The sequence below is a fragment of the Sturnira hondurensis genome, unplaced genomic scaffold, assembly GCF_014824575.4.
Source record: "Sturnira hondurensis isolate 20B ecotype Veracruz unplaced genomic scaffold, ASM1482457v3 Scaffold0015475, whole genome shotgun sequence".
Classification (NCBI taxonomy): domain Eukaryota; kingdom Metazoa; phylum Chordata; class Mammalia; order Chiroptera; family Phyllostomidae; genus Sturnira; species Sturnira hondurensis.
In genome coordinates this window covers 1,445,126-1,458,135 of record NW_028088106.1, presented here as the reverse complement: position 1 = coordinate 1,458,135, position 13,010 = coordinate 1,445,126, and the positions used below count along the sequence as shown (strand labels likewise).

The 13,010-nt window shown below is 33.4% G+C and overlaps 1 protein-coding gene across 1 annotated transcript in view; it reads right to left on the bottom strand.

Annotated features, from left to right (window-relative positions):
• LRP1B (LDL receptor related protein 1B) overlaps positions 1 to 13,010 on the bottom strand; it is a gene marked incomplete at its 3' end in the record, with an annotated part of 1,343,287 nt that overhangs the window by 619,322 nt on the left and 710,955 nt on the right. Inside the window, exons 10-11 of the mRNA XM_037064526.1 lie at positions 11,627 to 11,770; positions 6,394 to 6,630 (exon numbers count right to left, since the gene is read on the bottom strand). Coding sequence (XP_036920421.1) covers positions 6,394 to 6,630; positions 11,627 to 11,770 — 381 coding nt within the window. The remainder of the gene's footprint in view (positions 1 to 6,393; positions 6,631 to 11,626; positions 11,771 to 13,010) is intronic.

Below are 13,010 nucleotides of genomic sequence, written 5' to 3'. Positions count from 1 at the left end.
AGTTTTCCCTGTAATATACTTTTAGTTAAAAGAAGACTCTGGGATGTGGAAATCAAATTGAGCCCAATCAAATTGGGCCCAGCCTAAGGAGCATATAAGATCAGTATAGCAAAATTGTTGAGAGTACAGGCTTTGTGTTCATCTGTGGCAATTGTAACCAATTACCAGCAACTTGGTGACCTCAAGTCTCCAGTATAATTGAAGGATCTATTGAAACTACAGTTTTCTGTTTTGGCTGCAGGCTCAAGTCTCCAGTATAATTGAAGGATCTATTGAAACTACAGTTTTCTGTTTTGGCTGCAGGCATTAGTGTTCAAACTCAGAACAAAAGTGCTTTATGAGTGTTGTTTTAAAACACTTTAAAAATATGGAACAATATAAAAATTATTTTCACATGCCTTCTATTTGGATATATGTATCCCAGAAGCACTAATTTATATGGTTTAAAAACAAATACTGCACTAATAGAATACAGGCCTAGTAAATTGAATAGTAAGCTATCATTTTATGTTTTTCCCTTCTGCTGAAGATTATGATATATACTACTATGAAAAATAAATCTTGGACAAGACATCAAGAAGATAAAAGTGAATTCAATCTTATAAAGAGCATCTGCTTTGTTATTTATGAGACAGTAACAATTATATCTGGCAAGAATGGCTGATTTAAATTCCCTGATCACTTAGAATAGACTCCCCTACTGTTGATGTTTTGTTTTACGTGGTATCATAGTATCCTACTTTATTTTCTTTATATAGTTTGTCATTATGTGCTTTATTTATCTGTTTATTTATCTGCCTCTTACTGTTTGAGTGTAAACCAAATATGAACCTTGGTCCTATTTACTACAGCATTGCTATCATATAGAACAGCACTAGGTCCACAGAAAGCATTCAATAAATATTTATTGACTGGAAAAATAAACAAATCAAATAAATAATTAGAAAAATAAAGCATAAATTTCACAAAAATTTTGGCAAAATCCTAGAGAGTGAAAAATGCAAATTGGTAATTTATTTTTTTACTTATAGAGGTTTATGTTTATTTAATCACTAATATGTTTTTATTTTACAGATAATTCCAGTATTTATTTGGATATATGTAAGTACTTCAAATGGACAATCTTCCTTATTTAGTTAACTACTATTTTAGCTCACAAGAGTCCACAAAGACTATAGGATCTACCATATTTAGAAGGTTGTCAATAAATCTTTGAAACAAAAAACTCAAAAATTAAATGTAGATTGGTCTTTTATTGAAATGCTATTTTAATTATTTTCATTTATAGAAAATACCTGAGCTCATACAGATGTCCAAAATATTTGTTTTATTTACAAACAAAATTTTTATAGCCTGTAATGATTCAAACTATACAAATTTATCTAAGACTGAGAATTTCTGCCAAACCTAAAGAATTATTTGTCAGACTGTAACAGGGTACAGGCAAGGGGGAGCCCAAATAGAGATTTGTAATGAGGTTCAGAATTCAAGGTGTCCAGGAAATATTAGAAAAAATATATATACATAGAATGTCCTCACCCCAGCAGTTTGAGCTGGGGGATGGGACACATGGAGCAGGGTCATTCAGAGATGGTTTGTATAGCAACAGCTTTCCAGCTAACTTTTGGCATGGTCATTTAACACATCTATAACCTTTAACCAGTTTCATGGATATGTTAAATAGCTGTGGCCATGCTTTGAACCAGAGGGATGGAAGTGACTTCCACCCAAGATGTAACTGGGAAGCAACTCCCCCTGGTTACAGAGCCTGCATGAGAATTTGGAGATGATTGGCTCCGTGCCATGAGGCCACACCCGTCCAGACTTACTATAGCAGCCCAGTAAAGCTGGAAGAATACAGGAATTCTGGCAGGTATAACTGATTGTTAGAGGAGTTGGAAATGGGGCTGCAGAGGAAGATTGCCACTGGGATTTAAACCCAGGTACAGCAGGCTTACCATGGGGGGAACCATGGGGCTTTGGCAGAGTGGAGACCCCACAGCTATGGCAGAGGTTGGGACCACACAGCTTTGAGGTGCTTCCTTTTGCCACATGGCTTAAGAAGCAGGAGAGACTTTGCCTGGAAGTAAAAGGGGGAAAGGACTCTTGCTAGTGGGCCATGAGAAGGTGCCACATGGTTTTGGATTAACTGGAGATTATGGTGGCGACACAGCTGATGGTGCCTGGAGCCTGAATCACAGACTTCTACTTCTTTTCCTGAGATATGGTACCCTGGACTGGGCAGAGGGAGAAGGAAGGACTGTGTATATCTGTGGGTATTCTAAAGGACTTTAGTATTTTAATGAAGACATTAAGTAATTACTCTAAGTCTGTATAATTTTTAAATAAATAATTCATTTTCTTTACACCAATCTCTGGCATTGAAAGACATCTTTCCCCTAGCGGCAGGCAAGGCGAACCTAGTAGGTGGGGGGTACATCCAGAAAAAAGAGGGATCCTTTCAGTAATAGTATATTGTATGCCCCACCCTGAGGCTGTGACAAAACCAGCATTGCCTCTCAGTCTTCAGGTTGGATGTAGACAGTCTAGCTAACTGAATACATACACAGTGAAGTTGATTTTACTGATTCCAAGAATCACAAATTGTCATTTGCCAAACATAAGTTGTTTTTCAACATGGTAATCTTATATCAGAATACCTATTGTTAATCTTCTTACTGGGAAGAAAAAATATAAACTAATAAAAATGCATTAATGTCTCTGTATAGAAATGTCAAAATGTTAATAGATTTCAATTGTAGAAATTTACAAAATGTTCTTATAACTTTCATACTGCCAAAGCAAAACTATACAAGTGTGCTTGGAACTGGAGCAGCTATTAGAGTTGATTTCTGTTGCTCTGGTGGAATGCAAAAAACCACGCATGTCACTGGTAAGTATGGTTGTCAAAGTTAGGACTATTGGCTAAATCTTTCAGACACAACACTGGAACTGACAGTTTTTAAAAATAAACCAAGAATCATCTAAATTATATTTCAGTCCCTGTTAAAAATGTGTAGGTCAAAATTAGACCAATCCAAATATATCTACTACTTAGAAAGTACATGCAAGTTCATTGTCCTAAAATTGTCAAGTCCCAATCAACTGATAGCACACCATAGCAAAAAACAGGCAGGCAGTCTCTGCCACATCCAATTTAACATAAAAATCTTAACTCTAATTGGGCAGCAAAAGACAAAAGCAGGCATATTGTTCATTACAGCACTTCATTTGTCACTCGTGGAAATTGTACATTCTATCATTAAAGGTTTGATTTAAAGTGAACATGAGTGAACAGAAAATCTTTCATGCTGCCCTGATTTCCTTTAAAGGATAAGAGACCACCATTCATTTATCCATCATGCTGTAAATGATGCTAGTCTGTCTCTCTACTTTTATTTCCTCTCCTTCACTCTGATTCATTCTGCACTCCACTATAAGATTGATTCTCCTAAAATATCATTTAATTCACATTATTCTTTGCCTTAAAATTGTTTCCTATCTCTCACTCCTTCAGGAATTATATCCAAGACCCTGCACTTAACCTTGAAGTTATTTTATTATGCCACCTTTCACATCTACTCTGTTACTATTAAATGTAAACCAATCTCCTGTAGAAATCCACTTAATGTTCCCCTCATCCTCTTTCTGGAGATTGTGCTTTTGTTCTGTTTTCATGGAGTACCTCTCACTCCTACTTAACATTCCTCCTTTAATATCCATTTAAAATAATATCTCCTCCACAAAAAAGTTTGTTGAGTATACCCACATAAAGAAATATCTTCCCTCCTATGGGTTCTCCTTACATGGATGTTCTTTTCTAAAATTTTATTTTAATGTAATGTATAGGAGATACTTTGTTAATAAAATTATATAGGTTTCAGGTATACAAGTCTGTGATACATAATTTGTACCCTGTACTGTGTACTTATCACCCCAGTTGTCTCTTTCCATCATCAATTATTCCCTCTTTACCTTCTTCCTCCCCACACAGACATTCTTCATTAGTCGTATATTTCCTTGGGCTATCTTTGAACTTAAGTTAAATACTTCAAACTCTTTATATTTTTTGCATGTTTATATTATCTACCAAAGAGGATTATGGATTTCTTGAACACAATAACTATTTCCTAAAATCTCTTTAATCTATTATGATAGCTAGCACAGTGTCCTTCAAAAAATAAGGTTACAATTAATGTTCACTAATAAAGGACTTCTAAAACATTTGAGAAATAAACAGATTGTATATATGAGGAAACTGAGCTCTGTAATCATTAGTTAACATGCTAATGTGACGAGCAGCCACTCGTAGGTTTGGTTTGCTCGATTATTAAATGTCTTTTCTATTTGTTCCAGAACTATATTCTTTTGTTACCTGTTGGTTGTTCCTAAGCAAATTAATTCCTGGAATCCACTGCCTTCAATTATATATATATATATAAAATCTTGCATGCATGTTTATATCTGTAAACAAAATAAGCATAAAACCTAAAGATTCTTTACATGTACTGATATTTCAAAGGCAATTTTATAGAACTGAATTTTAATGATGTATAAAGTAAGAAACAATATGCAAGATTTGTGATCACAATGGAGACATTAATATTATTTTTAAGTATATTTTATTGATTATGCTGTTATAGTTGTCCCACTTTTTTTCTTCCCTTTATTCCTTTCTTCCCCGAACCCTCTTCCCACCAGCACTCCCCTTGTTAAGTTCATGTCCATGGATCATATATATAAGTTCTTTGGCTTCTCCATTCCCTACACTATTCTTAAACTCCCCCTGTCTATTTTGTTTCTACAACTTATGCTTCTTTTTCCCTGTACCTTTCTCCCCTTCTCCCCACTCCCCTCTGGGTATCACGGAAGTGACTGAAAGCTGGCCAAGAGCCAAGGAAGTAGCATTGTTCTCTCTCTGACCCCCCCCCCATACAGGTTCACAACACACTGACTGTTCGTTGCCCCACCCTGGCAAATACCTAAGCTTCTGCCCCTTCCAACATAACAGGTGAATTGAGACAAAGAAATATGGCCCAAATGAAAGAACAAATTAAAATTCCAAAAAAAGAACTAAGGAATGAAGAGATAATCAACCTATCAGATGCAGAGTTCAAAACATTGGTAATCAAGATGCTTACAGAAATGGCTGAGTATGGTTGCAAACTAGAGGAAGAAGTGAATGCTATGAAAAGTGAGATAAAGGAAAATGCACAGGAAACCAACAGTGAAGGGAAGGAACCCAGGACTCAAATCAATGATTTGGAGCATCAGGAAGATATAAACATTCGACCTGAAAAGAATGAAAAAACAAGAATTCAAAAAAAAAAAAATGAGGAGAGACTTTAGAACCTCTGGGACAACTTTAAATGTTCCAGAATCTGAATCATAGGGGTGCCACACAGAGAAGAGGAAGAGTAAGAAATGTAAAACTTAGTTGAGCAAATAATGAAGGAGAACTTCCCCAATCTGGTGAAGGAAATAGACTACCAGAAGTCCAGGAAGCTCAAAGAGTCCCAAAAAAGTTGGGCCCAAGGAAGAACATACCAAGGCACATCATAATTATATTATTCAAGGTGAAAGATGAGAGAATATTAAGAACAGCAAGAGAAAAGGAGACAGTTACCTACAAAGGAGTTTCATAAGACTATCAGCTGATTTCTCAAAAGAAACTTTGCAGGCAAGAAAGGGCTGAAAAGAAGTATTCCAAGTCACGGAAGGCAAGGAAATACATCCAAGATTATTCTATCCAGCAAAACTTTCATTTAGAATGAAAAGGCAGATAAGGTACTTCCCAGATGAGGTCAAGTTAAAGGAGTTCATCATCACCAAGCCCTTATTATATGAAATGTTAATGGGACTTATCTAAGAAAATAAGATCAAAACTGTGAACAGTAAAATGACAACAAGCTCACAACTATCAACAACTGAACCTAAAAAAATAAAAACAAAAACAAACTAAGCAAACTGGAACAAGGACATTAATATTCTTAATGCACTTTGAGTGATGTAATCAATATTCTAATAAGAATGAAATTTTACAAGTACCTCATGTCCTGCTAAAATCTTATGTTCTGCTATATAGAACTATAAACATAGAATTTTAAATCTATATTTTTCCATGAAAGTGGATAAATCATTGAATTTAATTTTTGTGATATTTAAAATGTAATGGATAATTTCAAGTTCAATTTTATAATGAAGATTTTAAAATGCTAGAATGTGAAGTATATGTAGAAGTAACATTACTTAAAAATATTAAATTAAGAAATATTTTTAGGTCATCAGTGAATTGGGCTCTGGTTAAAGTCAGTTTGACATACATTAGATTTATCTCATTAAAGTGCTTTATCTCTAGGCAGTCAGATGTTAACGTTGCGCATTATCACTTACCATCTTTCAGGATGGTTTCTCGCTCTGTGCCATCTATCTTCTGTCGGCCAATTAGGAAACTGGTGGTGTCAGCAAAGTAGATATAATTGGTTTCTGCGTGAAAATCTAAAGCACGAGGGTTTACCAGATTTTCTATGGGGATCATGTATTCATCAGCTATTTTGGTATTCAAGTCCATTCCTCTAACAATTCCTGGGCGTCCTTTTCCGTAAAAAAGAAACAACTCATTCTTGGGTTCTGCAGAATGAAGATTACAAACATAAACAAGTGACGCTGCCTAATCTTCTTTACACTGCATAATGCCATGGTTTAATTAACTGGGACAATTAACATTTTTAAAATTCAATACCAAAAATTAAACTCTAAAATATGCCAACTGTATCTTGATTCAAGAAAGCCAGTTAATTGTATTACTTTAATTAAAACAGAAATTACCTCTGAATGAGTTTTATTTAGTTAATTATTCTTTTCTCTGGAACTGTCAGTATAGCAAAAAACATGAAAAAATATTGGAAAACTTGTCATTGTAAAATGATCATTTATCATAACATCCAACACATTTAATTTTACAAATCATTACAATCTATCTAGCACATTTTGTACCTACTGTAGAATTCATTATGTTAGACAATACTAAAACTTCAGAATATATAAAACATTCCTCTCCTCATTTTGAATCTATAGACTGTCAGAAGCAAACAAAAGAATGAAATAATATCACAATTTGCATGTGAATATATCAGTTATCTAAGTATGTGATTTATTTTTTTAAGTAATTAAATTAAATGCCAGACATGGCATCCATTTTTTCTTCACATCTCAGTTAGGATGTTAGAGGTCAATGCGAGTAACTCTGATGTACAACCTAGCCGTTACCAAAAAGAAAAAAGAAAAGAAAAAAAAAGAAAAGCAAAGGCCCCCCAAAACCTGTCTTCTGGGTTAAAATGCCAAAATCAAGTTAGGTTTATCACAGAGTAGACTAATTCCTTCAGACTTTTATGTAAAAATATATGCAATATTCTCCAATTGCTAATTTAACGTATATAATTTTGAAAGAATTACTTTATATGAAAGGAGAAACGTACAATTTTCCTATTGAAAACTGACTCAATTGTGTTTGAATAACCATATCATGAGATTTTTAGTAAAATATCTACATTATAGAAAATTTGAAAGAAAAAACTAACAACTGATAAGCGCAACACCCTCAATATAAACTATATCAATATTCATATTTTCTATCATTTTATTAGAATTATTGAATATCAAATGTATGCTAATAAATTTTATAACATTTATATATAGAGAGAATAAAAATAGGACAAATTTCACTTGTCTATCATGGATCTTAAGAATATTTCAAGAACATTGGAAGGCATGCAGATACCTCAATCCCATACTAAATACACTCATATTCTGAATATTATGTTTATCATGTATTTTTAAAAGTTTTATATATGTGCTGTATATATTTCTCAAGTAGATTGTTTATCTTTACATTTATGATTTATATGTGTGAATTATTCTGTGAATTAATTTTTTCTTTTTGCATTCTTGGACATCACCCATGGTTGTTGTAGTCATTGTACATTCATTTTCACCACTGTAGTTTATTCCTTTGTATGATTATACAAATTTCATTTATTTAGCTAATTTTCTTATACACAGTTTCTTATACAGAACAGGTTACTCCATTTTTATATTTTACTTTCATTATTGAATCTTAGTATCAAAATTATGTTCTATGTTGATTATTTGAAGTCCTAGTTTCTTTTGGTATAAGTATGATACATGATAATTTGTCAAACCATTCCTCAGTTGGTTTTATCTTTTTATTATAATAATACTGAGATAAGTATTTTTTTAATATACCATTTTATACATTTTCTTAGATAATCTCTTAGTACACATTTCTAGGGATAAACTTATTGGGTAAAGAATATTTGAATTCCTCTTCATCATTGCTGTCATAGCCTCTCAGTGTCTATTTTTTATTTTATTCTTTAAAAATTTTTTTAAAATTTATTTTTAGAAAGAGAGGATGGTAAAGAGAAAAAGAGGGAGAGAAACATCAATGTATGGTTGCCTTTCACAGGCCTCCATTGGGGACCTGGTCTGCAACCCAGGTATGTTCCCTCACTGGGAATTGAACAGCGATGCTGGTTCATAGGCCAGCATTCAATACAATGAGCCACTCAGCCAGGTCTTTTTAAAATAACATTTTCTTATTTAAAAGTAGCATATATTAATTTGAAAACTAATATTCTTGAGTATTTCTGAGCAACTTTATATGCATAGATAGATAACTTTCTTTATAAAAAATAGAGATATGCTACATGTGTATTTTAGTACATAATTCTTAAAAATCTAATGATATTTCTGTCCAGTTGGTGTGGCTCAGTGGACTGAGCACCATCCTATGAATCAAATGGTAGCTGGTTTGATTCCTAGTGAGGGCACATGCCTGGGTTGCAGGCCAGTTCCCAGCAGAGGATGCACGAAAGGCAACCATACATTGATATTTCTCTCCCTCTCACTTTCCCTTACCCTCTAAAGATAAATAAATAAAATCTTTAAAATATATATATAATGATATTTTGTGTCATTAAAAAGTCTTCAAAACATTATTTTCAATGACAGCATCATGTTCCCTACCTGAGAGACAATATAATATAGTCAGCTGCTTAGATATTTATATTGTCAGATATTTATAACAATGGTTAAAGGATATTTATATAGTTAGATATTTATATTGTTTCTGCTTTTTATTTTTATTATAAGTACACTTACAATGAATTTCTTTAATCAAAAGTGGGGTAACTTGTTAAAGGATGGTCTGGGTTTTATTTGTTTTGTATATATTCATGTCTTTACAATAGTTATAACAATTTATAATGCAATTATCAATGCATAAGAATGCTGGTTTTACCATATGCATTTTTGCTAACATTTACTTTTGATTTTATTTTTAATAAATGTTTTAATTGATCATTAGTAAACCTGGTATTTCTTTGTTTCAATGCATGTGTGTATGTACCTGTGTGCATGTATACTTTTAAATACGAATGGTGACCATTTCTCATGGTTTTAAAAATAATTTTTAATTTATTCTGCCCTGGCTGGTCTAGTTCAGTGGATTGAGCATGAGTCTGTGAAGTCAAGTGTTGCTGGTTCGATTTCCAGTCAGGGCACATGCTTGGGTTGCAGGCCAGATCCCCAGTAGGGGACACATGAAAGGCAACCACACATTGATGTTTCTCTCCTGATCTTTCTCCTTCTCTTCCCCCCTCTCTAAAAATAAATAAAAATATTAAAAATAATTTTAAGTCATTCAATAGATAGTTTGAAGATCTTTCAGTGTGTTTGCATGTACTACACAAAACTTAAAAGTAACAAGTACATTCCACAGACTCACAAAAAACATGCTTCTAAAATCAAATGCATTTGCTCAAGTTTGAAATAAGAAAATGACGACACTTTTGCTGCTTTTTTGGTGCTCTTCTAATAGAGAAATTGAGTTTTTCCATATTGATATTCCTCCGTGTATATCAAGATGCAAGAAAGAGGGTGTCTTGTATTGTTTCGTTTTGTTTTGTTTACCAGTAGGGTACTATCAGTTGTGACAAATTTCTGGAGCTAATACTTGTGGTGCAACCTTCCTAATCACTGGATCCCAAGTAAAAGATTCCTTTGCCATTGATGGCTTCCTGATGGCATGGCTTCTGATTTGGGCAAATGTTCCAGCTCTAAGCCAGGTTAGTTTGATGGTGTTTTGAGGAACGTTCTGAAGACCATTCTCAAAGCTGCTGATTCAGGCTTTTCAATAATTTTGCAAATACCTTTTTGCATTTGACCTTTTCTGTTAAAATACCTAGAATTCTTTCTGTTAATAAAATATACCCTGGTTGACACTAAATTACAGATAATTGAAGTTTATGCAACTCTGATTTTATGTTTTTTTCACACATGTGTGCATATATGTATATACATGTTTATGTATAATTGTGCATGATTGTATTTTTATATAACATCCATCATTCCCCAAGTGGTAATTGGGACAGTTTAAAGCCTGGTTATATGTGCAAACACACAAACACACACAAAAATACTTTCATCTGAGAATTTTGACACAGTATCCTCAATTATCCAGAGAAGCTCTTGAACATGAGATTTGCTACATATATTCCCAGCATTTAATATAAAGTTAAAAATAAAATCAAAATACTAAAATGCATATATTTTATAATAGTTGAGTTTCTTGGTTCTTGATAAGAAATTATCCACAGTATTAATTAATGTTTAAACTTCAAATTATAAAGTGTTTAGTGGTTTTAATTCATAGTCCCTAGCAAGCACATGACAAGAACATAGAAAAGATAGCAGGGCAGTGACCAAAGAGAGAGAACTGACAGAAATAAAAAGCTATTGCTATGACAAAATGAAGATAAAATTGGCCTTGTAAAAAGCAGCTTAACTTTAAAAATTATAGTATTTGTGGACATTTAAAAACCAATAATAGTCTCCACATGGACACCATTTCTAAAAGGGCCATTCTACTATATGTGAGTGTAAAGGCTCCAAAGTTAAGTCCTTAACTTTTGTGCAAAAAGTTAAACTTATGAAAATCATTTATATAAAAATTGTACTAGCTTATTTAAATCAATGACACTTAAATGACTCTAGCATACTTCAAGAATAAAAGAAAGATATACCTATTAACATTCTTGGGATAAAATTGTTTAAAACATTAACTAGCAAAGCTTCATTTACCCAAACATTAAATAGTAAAATGAATATTACTCCCCAGTGATACTCGATAAAATGAAACATTACTCTATGTAAATTTCTGTTGGACTAAACAACCCACCCATTACTAGGAGAAGCATCTTGGTGCAGATAAGAAAAAATCTAACCAATGATTTAAGCTCATCAGAGCAAAAACATTCTTTAAGAAAAAAAGAAAAGGGTCTTCCTATAAATCTTTCCTAAAGTATGTTTCCTGAAGATCCCTGAATTTGGTCATTCTACAGCCCAATCAGCTTTCTCATTCATATTGTCACACACACACAAGCACTAAATACTAAATTTGAGAAAAGGGACTGCCACATATCTGAAGGCATATTTCACTTGATGAAGACTTATGTTATTACTGATGTCAATACTGCTAATTAATACTAAAAAACCTATTCTGAAGTAGTAGCTGCTGGGAAAATGTTTGATTTTGACAACATACTTTTGCATGACCTGCCATCACTTCCCAAGTTGAAGCCAGTCCTGCAGCGACAGGTCCGTGCTTTGTAACTGCTGCTGAGCAGACAGATGTGTGAACATCCCCCGGGCATTCCATATGGATCCACTTCACATGCATGGCTTCTGACTACAACAAATAAAAAACAGCAAGCTTAAAATTCTCCAAAGACAAGATAATTATGTGCATCAGTATATGGAATGTTTTTACACTACTGGAAGGAGAATCCTAAGGGGGAAATCTAAATATCAAACTATTAAGTGCCAGAAACCCCACAGAAGAGAGGTATGGATTTGCAAAAATCCTCCTATGACTACATTTAAAAAGCAGTTCTGAGAGATAATGTGCTTTTATATTAATTTAAAACATTTAAATGTAAGCAAAATAAATGAACATTGTTTCAGTGCATGCTTGTTATACTTTTTAAAAATATGCATTTATTTCAAATATTAAAGTAATATAAAATAGCCCAGTTTGGGTAATTAAACAAAGAGAAGATTTCCTTATAATGATTCATTATATGGTTATCTAATCTCAACAAAATATAATTCAGTGATTATCATTACTGAGAGGGGCTAAGACATTTTTTTTTTCAATTGCAGGTCCATTGCCAATTTTGAGAACTGTATTACACAGTAAATTGTGCATGTGTGCCTGTACCTATCAAAAGGATGAGGCTGAGTTGGCATGAAAGATTGAGGATTAGAAGGCCATTTTCTGAGTATAGAAGTTAAAGAAGAAAAATAGAAGAGAAGTGGCATATGGGGAGGATAAGAAACAGAATGATGAGTCAAAAAGAAAGGGTTATGAGAGTTACTCACAAAGGAATGTCCATAAAGCTATCAGCTGATTTCTGAAAAGAAACCTTACAGGCAAGAAGGGGCTGGGAAGAAGTACTCAAAGTCATGAAAGGCAAGGACCTACATCCAAGACTGCTCTATTCAGCAAAGCTATCATTTAGAATGGAAGGGCAGATAAAAGTGCTTTCCAGATAAGGTCAAGTTAAAGGAGTTCATTATCACCAAGTCCTTATTATATGAAATGTTAAAGGGCCTTATCTAAGAAAAAGATCGAAACTAGGAACAGTAAAATGACAACAACCTCACAACTATCAACAAGTCAACCTAAAAAAAAAAAAAAGGAAAAACAACGAAAACAAAAACTAATAAGCAAACAAGTAGAATGGGAACAGAGTCAGAGAAATGGACATCACATGGAGGGTTTTCAGTGGGGAAGGGAAGGGAGGAATTTGGGGAAAAGGCACAGGGAAGAAGAAGCATAATTAGTAGGCATAAAATAGGTGGGGAGAGGTCAGAAATGGTAGAGGAAACAGAATTCAAAGAACTTTTATGTACAACCTATGGACACG